This window comes from Malus domestica, chromosome 10 (genome assembly GCF_042453785.1).
Source record: "Malus domestica chromosome 10, GDT2T_hap1".
Classification (NCBI taxonomy): Eukaryota; Viridiplantae; Streptophyta; class Magnoliopsida; order Rosales; family Rosaceae; genus Malus; species Malus domestica.
In genome coordinates, this window is record NC_091670.1 from 23,020,624 (window position 1) to 23,038,400 (window position 17,777).

General features: G+C 35.6%; 1 protein-coding gene and 1 non-coding gene across 2 annotated transcripts; one reads left to right on the forward strand and one right to left on the reverse strand.

The window, feature by feature from the left end:
• Positions 1–5,932: 5,932 nt before the first annotated feature.
• On the reverse strand, positions 5,933–6,005 carry TRNAA-UGC (transfer RNA alanine (anticodon UGC)). The gene has a single exon. It is a non-coding gene; the product is annotated as a tRNA-Ala (tRNA).
• A 2,510-nt stretch (positions 6,006–8,515) lies between these two features.
• On the forward strand, positions 8,516–17,082 carry LOC103412036 (uncharacterized). The gene is made up of 14 exons (XM_029109768.2): positions 8,516–9,055; positions 12,673–12,784; positions 13,869–13,981; positions 14,400–14,522; positions 14,619–14,830; positions 14,924–14,999; positions 15,089–15,175; positions 15,309–15,389; positions 15,776–15,808; positions 15,919–15,972; positions 16,067–16,108; positions 16,338–16,416; positions 16,528–16,598; positions 16,683–17,082. Exons 1-14 carry the CDS (start codon positions 8,885–8,887, stop codon positions 16,761–16,763), a joined length of 1,335 nt encoding a protein of 444 aa, XP_028965601.1. The 5' UTR covers positions 8,516–8,884; the 3' UTR covers positions 16,764–17,082.
• The last annotated feature ends 695 nt before the right edge of the window (positions 17,083–17,777 follow it).

Sequence of the window (17,777 nt, forward strand, 5' to 3'; positions counted from 1 at the left end):
TTTTAGGTCTACACACTGCTGATCGTGTTCCTGAGCTTTCCAAACAAGATCCACCAATACAGGTCTAATTTGGAAGTGTGCCGACAATGCTCCATGTGGATTTGGAGCCAACGCAAATTCGGTTCCTCTAAGAGAAAAAAAATAATGGAACATGGATGGCTCGGAGGGAAACAAGTTGTCCATAGGATTTCCGATTAAGAGTGTTCACTACGACATTTGCGTGACCATGATGATACTCAATAGTGCAATCGTAGTCACTAATGAGTTCCATCCACCTTCTCTGTATCAAGTTCAACTCCTTCTAGGTGAAAACATATTTCAAGCTCTTGTGATCCGTAAAGATGCGGCACTTCTCGCCGTAAAGGTAATGTCGCCAGATTTTCAAAGCAAAGACTACTGCTCCAAGTTCCAAATCATAAGTGGAGTAATTTTTCTTATAAGGTTTGAGTTTCCTGGAAGCATAGGCTTTGACTTTCCTATGCTGCATCAGAACACAACCTAAGCCTGACAAGGATGCATCACTATAAATTTCAAACTTGTCGTCATTGTCTGGAATAGCAATGACAGAGGCATGAGTAAGACGATGTTTAAACTCCTGGAAGCTCCATTCGCAATTTTCATCCCACTCGAATTTGACTCATTTCCAGGTTAACTTAGTAAGAGGCAATCACCGAGAAATCTTGCACAAAGCGTCGATAATAACCAGCTAGACTAAGAAAACTCCTCACTTATGTAACATTCTTAGGTTGCTCCCATACTGTAACTGCAGAAATCTTTTAAGGGTCCACGCAAATTCCCTCAGCAGAAACCACATGCCCGAGAAAACTGATCTGGTCTAAGCAAAATTGACACTTACTAAACTTTGCATACAACCGGTGTTTCCTCAACTTCTCAAACACTAACTTCAAATGTTTCATATGCTCGACATTACTCTTGGAATAAATCAATATGTCATCAATAAATACAATCACAAACTGATCAAGGTACAGTTTAAAAACTATATTTATCAAGTCCATAAAAGCTGCAGGTGCATTTGTTAATCCAAAAGGCATGACACGAAACTCATAATGTCCATACCGAGTGTAAAAAGCGATATTCAGTACATCTTCATTCCTGATTAGCAAGTGATGATAACTCGAACAAAGATCGATCTTTGAGAATACATGACACCTGTCAATTGATCAAACAACTCGTCAATACGAGGTAAGGGATAACGGTTCTTCACTATTACCTGATTTAGTTGTCTATAGTCGATGCAAAGTCTCATCGACCAATCATTCTTCCTTACAAACAGTACAAGAGCACCCCAAGAAGATGTACTAGGTTGGATATAACCTTTATCCACAAGCTCCTGAAGTTGAATATTTAACTCCCTCAATTCAGCTAGTGTCATTCGGTATGGTGTTAAAGAAATGGGATTAGTACTTGGAAGTAAATCGATGGTGAATTCAACTTTCCTTACAGGCGGTAACTCTAAATCTTCAGGAAAGACATTGGTGAATTCATTCACCACCAGCACATCCACAGCACACAAGAAAGGTTCACCTTGCGTGACCACATGAGCTAAGTATCTAACACAACCCTTTTGTAACAACTTCTTCGTCCTGATGGAAAAAATAATGATATTTTGAAGAATCTTTCGCTCACCTTGAAACGTGATTGCTAGTTGTCCAAGCCAATCAAATGTCACAAGCTTCTGTCTACAACTAACATGTGCATCGTGCTTGGATAGCCAATCCATTCCCAAAATGATATTAAACTCAACTAGCTTAAAAGGAACCAAATTGGCCTTTAAAAGTTCTCCCTCGACAGTAATTGGGCAATCCCTAAATTCCCATTGTGCACCAAAACAAATCCCCATGGGGTAATTGTATAAACATATCATAACCAAGCGGTGAAGGTTACAGGTTCACAACCCTTGCAAATTGTGGAGATAAAAAATGAATATGTAGCACCCGGATCAATCAACACACGAACCCAACGATCAAAAGCAAGTAATATACAAGTGATTACTCTGGCATCCTGCTCTGTTTCCCGCTACGTCATGGCATTGATATGTCTGTGAGCCTGTCATCCTGAACCACTATTACGACCTCCATAAGTCCAAGCACCCTGATTACCACGGCATCTGTGGTTACCCTGAGCACGACTGCAAGAAGCTGCCCTAGAATACTGCAGTTGTCTCTGAACAGGAATCTGAGTACCCAAACTACTACTTCCACCATAACCTAAACCAGAAGCAGAATTCTCTGTTGGCCACCCAGTAAGGCAATTACGGGTATAATATCCAATGCCACTACATCTGAAACACAAGTCCATATCTGCAACACATTCTCCCCGATGTCATTTACCACAACGCATACAATTCGAGATTGCTGGAGTAAAGTGACTAAAAGACTATCTCAACATCTCATTGTCATATCCCTCATTGGAAGATCCCAAACCCTGATCACGGTGTTTGAATGAAAATGAGTGTCTAGATCAGATCCCTCATTGGAAGATTCTGAACCCTGATCACGGCGTTTGAATGAAAATGAGTGTCTAGGGCCGAAAGAAAAAGAAAAAGATGAAGGCTCTCTCATGATCCGAGATCGGAAACCTCGACCCTGTTGAAACTGATTTTGAGGTGGATTCTGGGCAACTCAGTTCCAACATGACTGTTTAATCCTCAAAGATACCCGGATCATATCTTCGTATGATGCATAAGTTTGTGGTGCCATAAGTTTGCGGATATCATCATTTAGAGCAATTTCGAGTTGAGTCATCATCTCGTGTGGGTTCCGATGGAGTGGGAGGTAGTGTCTCGCCAATCGTCGAAAAGTATTATCCAGCTCAGTAATCGACAAGTTACCCTGGCAAAATTCTAAGAATTCCTATCTCTTTCTCAACTTGTATTACAGGCTCCTAAAGTGTTTCCTAAAAAGTTTCCTGAAAGCAACCCAAGTCATCATTAAGTTAGGTGGCTGAGAATCTTTCATTGATTTCCACCAAAATCTCACATTACCGTGGAAAAAGTAACCTGCGGTCTTCACCCACTCAGCTGCTGGGCAAGACATACTATCCAGAGTGTCCTCCATCTTCTCAAGCCAATCATCGACTTCCTCACAAGCACCAACAACGTTCAAATAAGTAACACCATGACTCCGAGCAATTTCCATGTAAGTACGACTCTGCTTGCTATTCCTAGGGAAAGCATGTCGCATAGTGAAGGTCAATTGCTAAATTCCACCCATCAAACCAGTATGAGGTCAACGAGGCACATTCCCACCACAAGTATCCTTGATTCTGATAAAAGGCAAAACAAGGTTTAGAAAGATAAAAGATTTCGTGATTGTACAAGAAGAATTTTGATTACTAAGTGGAATAAAATGAAATCTTATGTATGCTCTTATACTAATCTGACACGCCTCAATCCCCGTGCCCAAAGGACAACGGGATGGCCACGTGCTGGCAAACACCCAAGGGTGATGCAAGCCATTTAATTAATGCATATGCCGAGAACATGTAAAACATGCATATAAATTTCGCGTCATACCCACACAAGGTAAAATCAAAATACACACCTTAATGAAATAATAATAATAAGGTACTGATCACTGATAGAAGCAAAATATTCAACTGCCAACATTTAAAAAGAGATAATGTATGGACATGTTCAGAGCATACTACTAATTCGAAATACAATTGGAAGGGATATTAAAAGTGTGATTACTAGAGATGTCCTAAACAGATGGGATGTTAAATAAGGATCAAAACGATAAAAATACCCTCAATTTAACAAACAAAAGGCCAAAATAATTTGACAAAAAATTGAGAGTATTTTTGTCATTTTATTCTTATTTAATGGAGATTTTTCATGGAATGACCAAAATGATTGATGATGACAATTTCAGGTACCACTTCTATTGATTTCAAATCTCAAGGATCAAAGTGAGGAGTTATGCAAATCTCAGGAACCATTTTAGCTAAAAAGCCTAAGATTAAATCTACCCTAAATAAACTATATATTATTTATTATATTTTCAATGTGAAAATCTATTATCCAACACAATGGTATATAACTTCTAAAATATGAATGAAACAAGGTTCACATTTTAAGTTGTTTATGGCATATTTTTGAATGACTAGTCGGTCACGTATTCAATCATTAAGATTTGATAATTTTATATGACCATTCATTACTTAATTATACGTGTGAATGCCACACAACGACGGTTTTCACATGCAAAGCCCTAAATAAACTAAATAGCGTTGGAAGTCTCAGGTTCGAAACTCATTGCTAGTGTGGAAGTCAGACTTGTGGTCAGAGGAGACTGAAATTCCTTTATGAGTCTTTCTGGCCTCCGAAATATATAGATAATCATGACTTGCCACCAGTTGTCCCTCCCCCACTTTTTAAAAAAGAAAAAAAAATTGACACATACCCGTTCAAATATGATCTCTCTAAATCACTATTTGTTATGTTGATGATCAGGTATATATATATATATATATATATATATATATATATATATATATATATATATATATATATAGAGAGAGAGAGAGAGAGAGAGAGAGAGAGAGAAGAGAACATTATTTGAGATTAGTAAATTAATAATCAGATGGAGTTTGGTCCTAATTTAAAAGGTTTGTAAATAGGTGGCATTCGAGAATGAAGAATCTATATATGTTAGTGAGCAGTCCCTAGCTAGTAGGCAAAAGTCTTGGGGTTGAAGCCTTGAAGGAGGACACGTAAGCTTAATTAACAGACATAATTGGTTACCTACAGTTTTACATACCACAAATAACCATACTCCATTTGATGGAATTATTTGATCTTAAAGAGAGTTATTCTTTAATTTTGCAGTGAGGAATTATTTTTTGGTTTCGTCTAGTTAGTTGAAGTTCGTACACTTTTTTATTTAGAAGTTAAGGAATACTACGTCCGTCGAACACTGGCGTGAATTATTTTCCAACAGTTATTACATGTGGGCATGTGGGATGCAGAATTAATAAATAAACCGTGCTTAGAAATTGTAAGTAATTTATGTAATTCTGTCCATTTAGTTTGTAGCTGTATCATCAATGAGAGCCTTGTTTGACATAATGTAAAAAGAGGAGCTCTTGTGGAGAACTAACGATTGTGCCTCTCTTGGCTTGGAGTTGGGTACCGTGGAGCTATAAATTAACCACATTCAATAGGAGAATGACATGTGGACAATATGTTCAATATGACGATTTTACTTTTGACATCATGAGTAGACCAAAATATTACGCTAAGTGAATAAGACTTAGTCTGCCATAAGATAATGAGATTTTATGCCATAACGGACCATGGGCTCTCCAGGCCGCCCGTTTTGTTATCGGGCCATACCCTGCCTAGTGGCGGCAGGGCACCGACTTTCCTGAGTCTCTCCTGAGATGTTCGGCGCTTTTGCTCTCTTACTAACAAAGGCCTTCAAGACTACTAGCTGGCAGGACTGCAGCGAATGACTTGCATGATCAAGGATTGTCTAGTATGCTCTGCAGCCTCCCCTCCTAGGAGTAAACGTTACTTACTACTTAAAACTCTCTCAAGTTTTCTTTTTCTATCTACTTCTTTTCTAACTTAGGCATCAGAGACCTTTTAGCGGACTCTTCCAAACCCTAAACGAAATTCGCATACACATACACACCTTTTATTTGTAGGCCAAGAAGCATACACAACCCCATATTTGAGTTTTCAGACATAGTAGCTATTGAAAATTGATATTTTGACCCAAATTTAAACAACCCATAATTAGTTATTAAGATCATAAACTATATTGGCCCAAATTTGCCGAAGAGAGATGCTATTAACACTTTGAAAAAATCATTGTACACTTCAATTTTTATATTTAAAAACAAACACACTTACAAAAAGGTTGCAAAACAACTTTCATATTAATCTGAATTAAAAAATTTACACCTATGGAGATGCAGGGGATCGAACCCTGTACCTCCCGCATGCAAAGCGGGCGCTCTACCATTTGAGCTACATCCCCTTTTGGGAGAAGCATACCGGAAATTATACTTTGAGATGAATCAATCAAATCTCATAGCCAGATCTACATCCCTAGGACCCAAACACCCAAAAGGATAAACAAGTCCGCTGGGATCTTTTAGCTGACGTTGCAGTATGTACCTTTAACAGTGAATTTTTTTTGGCCAAGCCAACCGACGCTTGTAAATATCCTATATGTGGACCAGTTGTATTATGGAAGCCTTGGTCTCGTATATAATTGATACATAAACTAATAATGTCATTCAGTATTACGGTCGGGTGTTGTTATTCTTCACTTATAAGTTAGAGGTTTTAGATTTAATTTTTACCATAAGCGAATTTGAATCATATTACTGTTAGCCTATTGTGAGGTTAAACTCACTCTCTCCCCTATTGTAGATAATATTATTTGTTCAAAAATTAAAATATAAAAAATTAAAAAAAATTAAAAAATAAAACAAGCAGCAATTCATGCAAGACCACAAGTCATAATTAATTCAGGACAAAGATTAGTTTGTTTGTTTGATAGTCATCAATCATAAACTATAATTCATAATTAATTCAGGACAAGATTAGTTTGTTTGTTTGATAGTCATCAATCATAAACTATAATTCATAGTTAATTCATGACAAGATTAGTCACTTCGTTTGATAGTCATCAGTCATAAATTATATTATTATGGGTCCTATCCCCTATCTTTTTGGGTCCAATTTATGTGTCCTATCAATTGATCAATTTCAACCTTGCTCAAATCAAAATTGCGAAGTTGAAATGTGGAAACTATATTCAAATTTTTTTTTTTTAAATGTAAATGTGGGTTTTATCCCAAGAGAAGAGATGTATAAGGGATGCACTATGGATAAGAAGTAGAGGTTCAAGAAAATCTGTGTGGAGGGAGTCTCTAAGCTTGTGATTGACTCAATCTTAGGGTCTTGCAGTGTTCCTTGACATTTAAAGTTTATAATTAAAAGATATCAAAGGCTTAGCGGCCTCTTTTGATTCCGTCTTCTGGGCTCAAGTTTATAAAGAAGCACACTTCGTGGCAAATGCTATTACTAGTACTGGCCTTCAATTTAACAACCTTCATGTTTCAGATAGAACGTTAACAAATGCTATCTATAAAGCTTATTTCTTTCTTTCCAAAAAAAAAAAAGCTTATTTCTTTGATTGGATAAGGAATGATTGTGACCGAGGTCACTCTATTTAATATTTTTTTAATTTAAAAAAAAATCTTAGATTTTATGTCAAGAATATTTTACATCTCGTTCATTAGAGAATTTTTTGGTAAAAAAATGTAAAATCTTAAGCATTTTACATCTCTGGTTAAAGATGCTCTTAGATGAGTTGAGTTGACCAAGTAACTTTTCAATGTAACCTAATAACACCGTCATGTGGTGTTACAAATTAATTATAATTATTTTGAGTACAAAGATATATTTTACATTAAGCGGAGGGGAAGTTAAGCTAAATTATACAGTGAACAACCTAATTTGATATCGAATTCGCCATCTACAAGATTCAAACCTAAGACCTCTCACTTACAAGTGAAGAGGAATACCACCAGACCGTAGTATTGAGTGACTAATGATAATTATTATACCATGAGTATATGTATTAATATTATAACAAGGATAAATGGTAAGGAGACACTCTCTGAAGGTGGCAGAGAGTCGTTTTTTTTTTTTTAAAGAAATGCTAAGGTGATTGTCTCAAAAGTGGAACTTTCTATGGATTCTCTGCCACCTCATGTTTTTTGCACAATATTTTATAATGTTGACACGAAAATTAACGTTAAACTGTAAGATGACAGAAAGTTCATAAAAAATCTCACTTTAAAAAATCCTCTTAGCATTTCTCTTTCTCTTATGACATGTCTATTTATTAATGGCAACGAGTATTTATCAAACTCTATACACCCTGTTTTCGCCAAAATTGCGCTTATGCGACTTTTTTCGCCCTAAATACTTTTGCACTTTCTCTCCATGTTTTTTTCTTTGTCAAATCATCATATATTTACTCTATGAGAATGATATTATAAAAGAATGCTGTTATCGTCACATACCATTAAAATTAATTGGAGAGTAATTAATGTAAGGTTGAATGAAGGTGAACGTAGGTGCCAAATTGTAACACAATTTGAAGTTGTGGTTAATTTTAATTTTTTTAAATTTATATAGTAATTATTACACAACATCAAAACAAAATTCCGCTGTTATATTGCCAATTTCCCATTGAATTATATATGAATTGGTTTTGTTTGTTGGATACTCCTCATCATATGTCAGATAAATTGAGTTTTTTTATTTTTTATTTTTGATAAAGGATTACAACTGGTGACAAACCACGGTTATCCAATTCTTTCAGATTCAAAAAGACTATGAGGAATTTTACCCTATCCGTTACTACAATTAAACAAACTTACTAACTCCGAACATTGAACCCGGAATCTCCTATATTTTTCTTTCTTCCTGGCCCTGACATTAATTAGAAGCAACGAAACGAATAAAATCTATTCATTAGTTTCGCTTTTCTTTGTCGTTGACTCATTGGTCGGTTAAAATTAAGATCCCTACAACCCCACTCTCCTTCGCACAACTCCCCCTCCCACTCAGAATATACATATGCCGACCTCCCATTTTCTCTATCTCTTTCTCTGTCTCCCCAGTGCCCACTCACGGTAAAAAGGGCCAAAGCAAAAGGGCAAACATACAAGCGTATGCTTACAAGCAAGGCACAGCGAAACGCTCTTCAAACTCCATCACCGTTAAGAAACTAACAGAGAGACGCACTACTTTTTCGTTTTTAAGCTTAAGTTTACTGTATTTGTAGAAGTAGTAGTTTCGAGAGAGAGAGAGAGAGAGAGAGAGAGAGAGAGAGGCATGGAGATGGAGGGCATTGGAGGACTGAGGCATCTGTTTATGACAGTGTTTTTGCATGGGTTTGCAAGCTTCATGGTGATTCCAGCCATAATTGATATCACTATGCTGGCTCTTTGCCCTGGTCGAGATGAGTGCTCCCTTGCCATTTACCTCTCTGGTTTTCAACAAGCGGTATGTACATGCATATATATGTTATATGAATATATATATATATATATATATATATATATTATATGTTAATTAATTTGTCGTTGCCTTATGGTTTCCTTTTCATGTATAATATATGTTAGCTTCTTCACACACATGAATCATGCATGTATCTTAATTTATACTTCCATGTCCCTTAATTCCCTCTTTCATTTGATTAATTCCACAGATGACATCAAAGAGGAGCCATATAAAGCTTTTTAGTTGTATTCATGATCTCTCTCATGAATTTAGTTTAATCCGCCGATGATATCATAAAATTTCTTAGTTAATTTTATAGGTATGTAGCAAATTCATTTTATAATAATTATTCATTAAATAAAAAAGTAGAATCAGTTCCAGCAAGCACATTTAAGAATTTATATATTAAAGTAATTACTAAGTACATTAAGAAGAAGAAAAAGAAAGAAAAAAAGCACATCCAAAGAGAACATCAACTTTTTGGTAGGGTTCAATGGATTCTAACTAGCTGGGAGTTTTCAACTTTACCTTGTTTAGGAAAAGAGTATATTAAGTTACCCTTATTACTTTTACCTGTATTTTTACTATTTCAATAAACTAATTTTGTTGTTTTTATGCCTAGCGAGATTTTTATCTAAACAGATAATTAAGTAAATTAAATGCATGCGTCTAACCATTTGAGCTAGATTTTTGTGCGTCCGTCTAACTAGATATGAGTAGCTAGATCTTCCCAACTAAACTTCATACCCACCAAACTGGCTATCCATGTCCATACGTTTCAGTATATTATCGTTCGTACATTTCACCATTTGAGCGCATTAATTACTTTTGAGTATTACGTGCAATTTAATTAGATAAAAAAACAAAAGAAGCCTATTCCGCACTTAATGTCCTAGAACCAAACAAATCTCTGTCGCAATCCTAATGATGCTGGAATTTTTATTTTCAAGAGTATTACTTAGGACGTTATGTGTATTTATATAATTTATTCTTTTAGATTTGAGTACAATTGTAATTTCATATAATATTTGTAAACATTTCAATCAAATTTTGAATTTGAAAACCTATGTGGCATTTTGACATTTTTCAAAGTTTTGCTCTCCATCCGATATGTCAAATTAAATTATTATTTTATTATACTATTTTCTTTTCATAATATATTTCAAAATTTTACATATATAGATAATTGATAATAAAAATTCATATTATTTAACAATGGAATACAAATACAAATAATTTAATAAAAGTACAAGAACCCCCAAATCAGCACTAACCCAAAAACACCTACACCAAAATATCACCACTGAGATTAGCACCACCACAGCAGCCACCTGAACACGTGTGGAAAGAGACTCGGAGAGACCAACGGGCGACGATGGGGGCGGAACACAGGATCTTCATTTGGTAGGGAAATAAGTGGCGGGGAACTTAGCAAGTAGAGGGGAGATTAGAGCAAAGATATTGTAGGTGAACCAGTTGGTTCTAATAGGGAATGGACATGCTAGGTTAAGAGGTGGGCAACGAAAAGAGGGATTGAAATGAGGAGAATTGAGATAGAGGTGGATGTGGGAGGGGTGGATTTGTAGAGAGAAAACACAGAGGAAGAGAAAAATGGAGAAGAGAAAACAATAAAAAAAATTAATAAATAAACATTTAATAATTAATTTAAAAATATTTGAAGCTACTTTCAAATTTGGCAACAAGGGGGACATGTCTTTTCAAGTTATGCCACATTAGATTTGGCTTCTCGATTGGAAAACTTTGATGCTGTCTTTTATTACCATTATTGCTGATTTGGATATTTTGATATCTCATTTGGAGATACTCTTATTATTTCATTTTAATTTCATGCAACCTTTATAAATTTTGTTCAGTGAAGATGTGGTAACCGTGCATTTCACATTTGTATGACGTGATTGCCAACTCGTGCCATATGGCCGAAACACTATAAAAAATTATTTAAATTCATTTAATATTTCATCGCACCACTGTAACTCCTCTCGCCTACTCAGCTTACCCCTTTCTCTTGTCAGCTAAGAGCACTTCCACCCCTAACAAATAAGCTAGGCCAAAGTCTATTTTTCTAGCCTAGCCCCCTAAAACCCCACTCTACCCCATCCAATAGGATGGCCCAAAGTGGAGGCCAGCTTTGAGCTCAGCACATAATTGAGTAAGCAAGGAACCGGCCTACATGATGCCAAGCTAACGTCAGCCATGTGAATTTTTTTTTCCGATTGGGCCGTGTGATACACGCGCATCGGCCTACATGATGCCAAGCTAATGTCAGCCATGTGAATTTTTTTTTCCGATTGGGGCGTGGGATACACGCGCTCATGGGCGCGCATTCCTACATTAAAAAAATGTCAAAATCTTACCATGGGCCACGTGTCCACGTTTGGGTAGTTGGATTTCAATCTTTTTGAAATCCAACGGTCCAGATTAATCAACTTAATAAAAAAATTATAAAAATTGTTTAAAAATACAAGAAAAAAATTAAACTAATTTTTTTTATATAAATACCTAACCATCTTCCACAAAAATTGTACTTTCGGATAATGACACATGGGGTGATAAGATTGGTTAATAATTTTATCCGAAATTTAAAAAAAAAAACTTTTTAATTATTTTAAAAAAAAATTAATAATATTTTAATACGAATTGACTAAACTCTTGCCGAGCATTTTTTTTAAGGATGGAGATTCATTTGGCCAATTACTATTCATTTGTGTGGATTAAATGGATTTTGGGCCATCCTATTTTTTAGGAGTGGAATTGCTCTAATAATAAAACATTTTTTTTTTAAATAAAAATCTTAGATAACAATTCTAAAAAAAATATTATTTTCTATATATGGCATATTATTGACTACCACCACAGCAACAAAAGAGTAGGAGTTAAAGATATTGTATAAAATTACAACTAAAATAGAAGTTTTAAGTATAAAATTGTAATTGCGCACGGATCCGAATGGATAATTTACCCACCTTACATGTATGGTCAAGCAAAGGTGGGCCTCCATCTTGAACTGAGGAGTAAAGCAATGGTAACACCATAGATCACGCGTGGGAGTCACGTCCTCTTTAAGTCGTTTAGCAGTACACACTAGTTTATATGATTTTGATTCTCATATAAAGAAATCAAGTTGTATGAGCTTAATTTTTGCCACAATGTTTTTGTCATGTGTGTGTTTTTTTTTTATAGTTGTGAGAGTCATATTACGTAGAAATTAAATTACTAGGTTATAAAAATAAACAACGTAACTCACTCATATGATATTCAAAATTTTCAACCTATCATATGAGTTTGATTCTAATTTATAGAAATCCAACTCAAAATTTAATTTATAGAAATCTAACTCAAAATTTTTAACTCACTGCAACAGACCTTACTCGTTTTTTACAAACAAGTTTATTGTTAATCGGATTGTCGATTACAAGATTCAGTGCAACATTTAGACAAAAATGAACTTAATTAATAGGTCAAATACACAGTATCACAACACAAACGTGTATTGTGCATATTTATAGTCTCTAAGATTAATTATACATAGTCGAATTAGTATTATATATGTGAGGAGATATGGTGATAAACTAATGGGCATACGCGTGTGTTGGATGCAGATGATAGGTTTGGGAACGGTGGTGATGACTCCACTAATTGGGAATCTGTCGGATGTGTATGGGAGGAAGTCTCTTCTCACGATCCCAATGACACTCTCCATTGTCCCACTAGGTTGGTATTCCACTAATTACTAATTAGTAATCGCAAGTGTGTAATTTCTCTGATTTTCTTCCTTTTTCTTTTGCTTGATGATGGCTATGTTTCCTTAGTGCAAGCCTTTTCTGCATGCGCCCACCACGTCTCCATTTCACTTTCATACTTTAACTGTGGTACCAATTTTATTGGACCTAAGAATGTTCCGCCTTTTCACTATATTAATAATTCCTACTCAGTTTGAATATATTGTTGAGCACAAAATTTATGTTTTAATGGTTGATATTAACAAATGAATACAAACATGCTACACAAGTTACAACTTTAATGAACTGATAATAGGATGTGATTTTTAAAATTGTATTAAAATAGTTTTTGACATTTCGGGAAGAATAATGATATATTCACACGCTTCTTTTTATTTTACACAAGTTCTTCTCAGTTTTTTACCATCGAATTAAGGGCTGGTTTGGTATTGCTGTGCTTTGAAAAAAAGTTGTTTCTGCTGTGCTGTGAGAATAAGCGGCTGTGAAATAAAGCTGTAGAGTGTTTGGTAAACTTTTTTTGTAAAAATGCTTTTGAAAAAAAAAAGCAGTATTATAGTGTTTGGTAAACTTTTATGTAAAACAGATGTGAAAAAAGCCGATTTTTCAAAGCTGGGTTTTGCAGCTTCTTGTTTTTGGCTTTTTTTCACCAAAAACTGTGAAAAAAAGCTGAAGCTGAATGTTTACCAAACACTTCATACCAGCTTTTTTTTAATCACCTCTATCCCAAACTGCACCTAAATCAATTGAAGTTACAGAAATTAACAAAAAACACGTATGAAAAAAAAAGTGCATAAATAACACCATTTCAATACATTAGATAAGAATCTCGTAGACATTTGCTTTGGCTGGACTTTTTTTCTTTCTAGTGGGGTATAGGTATACTGGTCAAACTTCAATCACTCAATTTTTACCACTGTTTCGAATTGTGTTATTCTTGTCCACTTCTTGGTGGGCAGCGATGCTCTATGACTTTTTAATTTCTTGTCTCCAAGCATTAATGTAGATGAGAAGATAGCACTGATTATATGCCCTTTCTTTGTCTTCTTTTTTGGTAGCGATATTGGCGTATAGCAGGAAGACAAGCTTCTTTTATGCCTACTATGTGCTGAGGACAGTAACTGCCTTGGTAGGTGAAGGTAGCATCAACTGCCTCACCCTTGCTTATGTGGTATGTATAAATATGCGGTCCCTAAAGCCACTTGTATTGTACTATTCAAGTAATTGATAACTTGAGTGTAATGTTGGTCTTAATTAATTAAGCAACTTCATATTTGAGAATCTAGCGCTTGTTTAGTATGGTATCAATAGTTCTAGTTTTACGTGCAGGATCAAATTGTACTTAAATGGGAGAGTGTTAGCGCGATATACATTGTTTTCTTATTCTTTGACATGTTAAGTTTTTCCAGAGCCAGTTAGTTCCCTAAAACAAACTACTGCATGATTAAACAAGTTAACTATATATGATGTATTATTAAACAAGTTATTGCATATTTGTATAGTTATGAGTCATGGCATACTTTGAGGAGGGGCATTAATTTGATCTCTCATTGCTAAAATGACGTATAAAATTGCTGTCTTAATTCCAGGCCGACAATGTTTCAGAGAGAGAACGAATATCTGCATTTGGAATTCTTGCTGGATTTACCTCAGCAGCATTTGTATGTGGAACCTTAGCAGCTCGTTTCCTCTCCACTGCTTCAACATTTCAGGTGTTCATTCCCAACCTGGACCAATAAGTCCTACTATACCTATTAATCTTTGTCATAATTCAAATAATTCTAATTCTTGTTTATAATATGGCTTAGGTTGCTGCCTTTGCATCAATGCTTTCAACTATCTACATGAGAATTTTTCTCAAGGAGAGCTTGCCGGGCGATGATAGTACTTTGAGGCAGCCTATCTTGAAAGGAGGAGTACCAGAAGTTGTTGATGAAGGTGATGTCTACTCGCCGAAAACAATACAAGTATTTAAGAAAATTCCATCTCCAGGAGATTTGATTTCCCTACTAAGGAGTAGGTAAGAGTTTTGTTAAATTTGTGTCAAATATCATCACATGTGGTAAAATCCCTTATCTTACTAAGATAACTTGTAAAACCCTGTATGTTGCAGTAAGATTCTGTCACAAGCAGCAGTTGTTTCCTTCTTTCATAGCCTGGCAGAGGGTGGCATGCAAGCTTCATTAATGGTACAATTTTTATTTACCCTAATTTCCAACTTCCATGGTCTTTTTAGTTGCTCGAAACCCAAATTTTTAGCTCAGTTTTTACCGTGCAGTATTTCTTAAAGGCTCGTTTCCACTTCAACAAGAATCAGTTTGCTGATCTAATGCTGATTGTTGGGATATCAGGGACCATATCACAGGCTAGCAATACCCAACCTTCTGCTGCTACATTATATATATATATAGACACACACACACACACACATATGTACATATATATTTATATACCTCTTATAAATAGATTCCTTAATTTGCTGTTTGTGACTTCTGCAGCTGCTTTTCATGCCTATGTTGGCAACTGCTATAGGAGAGGAAAAGTTGCTTGCAATTGGGCTCATAATGGGCAGTATGAATGTATGTGCCTTTGCTTCAACTCTTCCTTACGATCCTCTAATTGAATGTGTCGCTGCCAAGTGTTAACTCATGATTTTAAGATCGTAACATAGGATTTTACTAAGGTCAGTCTCATGCATGAGCATGCGACTTATGAGCATAGGTCGGATGTGGTCCAATAGTGATCTATGGTTAGAAATTACCAATGTGCACATGTGATTTATGACCAAATGTCGATTCCACAGTGACCTATAGTCAGAAATCACACATGCGCACGTGAACTACAGATAGCCTATAGCATAGCTCTCACTATATATTGATTCAAAACCTATAATAGCATAGCTCTCACTGTATATCGAATCATTGATTCAAAAACATTTCTGACTCTTAGATCTGGCCTTGTGCAGATGTTTCTTAACAGCATATCATGGGCAGTTTGGGTAAATCATCCATTGCTGAACTTGCAAACTTCCTTCAGTACATGTTTCTTCACATAGTTACGTTTCTTTTGTTTTATAAAGTCGTTGAAAGAGACGTTCAAATGTTGCAGGTTCCTTATGCTGCGACTCTGTTTTCTGTTTTTGGATTTTTAGTGCAGCCAAGTGTATGTTTTTGCTTTAATCTTGGTAAAAACTATTTTTCTCTATCTTAGTTGAAGAACTATGACGGACTGACGGTGAAAATTTTCTGACTCACAGATACGCAGCATCGCATCAAAACAAGTTGGACCCAATGATCAGGTAATTTTACCAAGGACTTTAGTAGACTTAGGGCATGTAAGAAGCACTTTCCTCGTAAGCTCATTACGTTGGAATTTTTATTAAAAACCTAAATGCTTTCTGAAAAAGCACTTGGAAATGCTTCTTCAAAACATCGCAATTTTTTTTTCTTTTTTATCAAATATTTCAGAGGCGCTCATGTTCATACATGTTATAATCGACTTATTTAAAAAGCAAAATTCATGTTCAGGGAAAGGCTCAAGGGTGCATTTCCGGCATAAGCTCCTTTGCCAACATTGTTTCTCCATTAATTTTCAGTCCTCTAACAGGTATTTGTGGAATTTGTCATTTATTATTTTTTATTTGTGATTTTTGGGTAGATAAATCCTGTAATCCAAAATTTGACCAATTTGTCCTATTAAATATACATATATATCCAGCTTTATTCCTGTCTGAAGAAGCACCATTTTATTTCCCTGGCTTCAGTATTCTGTGCATTGGCCTTGCAACGGTAAGAATAATTCCCATGCATTTTCTTGACAAGTAGAATTTTTCATTTCATATTTTTATTTAATTAATTAATTTATTTGTGCAGATTATTGCCTTCGTTCAGAGCCTAATGATAAGGGCTTCTCCTCACAAAACCAGCACCAACATCTGCGTGGAATCTCCCTAGTCAGAATTCAAATTATACAGAATTCTGACTTACAGCTTTCATCTTATGGAGCCCTTTAATTCATACAGGATAAAGCTTTTGCCTGCCAGAATCTCAAAAGCTAATGGGTGGCCGGAACCCGCAGCGTCCGCCATGATCGGCCGTAGTTAAAATCAGCCAGGTTACACGGTAAATGAGATGATGCAAACATATATATAGGTAAAGTCAGTAAAAATCAGTTTGTACCCTGTAAAATCAGCGTTCTTCTATATTTCTTTCTTTTGTGTATCGGTATTTATAACGTTACAAGATTATTATATACAAAAATTTCAGTTGTCCATTTTCTGCATGTCTATATTATATCATACGACAAAAGTTTTGATCAGATTAATCTTCCAAGAATGTAAATTCAGGAAATGATCTCTGTGCAAGATTAAACAGGCTTACAGGTAAAACTATTGTTATCCGCCACCAGAAAACTCGCCCTAATCTGATTTCCGAAAGCAAGTATACGAACAAAGAAAAATTCTAGCTGGCAAAACTCTTTTGACAGTATATAATAGATTCGCCTCTATAGAACGAATTTCTATCAACCGTGGATGGAACTCTGTGCGGGAAGGGATTCAGTGATACAGATTACTGGGTGGCCTTTGTGCGGAGGCCTGGAGAGCGGTGATTCAACTCCCAGATGCAGGAAAATGAAGTGGGTTTGGGTGTTGAGGTTGCGCGAAGGATTGACCGGGCAACAATTGAGTGACATCATCTTGCAAAGTTGGTCAAGATGGTGATGGAAAAAGAGCAAAGTAAAGAGAGGAGGAGAAAAGCCTGCTCAGTTAAAGAGGATGGAAGATCTCAACCAAGAAAAAGTTTGTCCATTCGAAGAAGTAGATATCGGAATGAAATCATTCAGATAGAAGGCAAGGAAACAATGCAATAAAAATAGAAAATAACTGAACACTAAACACCTAAGTTTAAAGACAGCACCCACAAGGGATTGCTCACGTTTAAATATAGAGTAAACTGCCGATTTGCCCC

Excerpts from the sequence above, each read along its gene's own strand:
- LOC103412036 (XM_029109768.2), top strand. The coding sequence starts at position 8,885 with ATGGAGATGGAGGGCATTGGAGGACTGAGGCATCTGTTTATGACAGTG. Across the intron at positions 12,785-13,868 it reads ACTCTCCATTGTCCCACTAG|CGATATTGGCGTATAGCAGG; the intron begins GTTGGTATTCCA and ends CTTTTTTGGTAG. Across the intron at positions 16,109-16,337 it reads AAGTTGGACCCAATGATCAG|GGAAAGGCTCAAGGGTGCAT; the intron begins GTAATTTTACCA and ends ATTCATGTTCAG.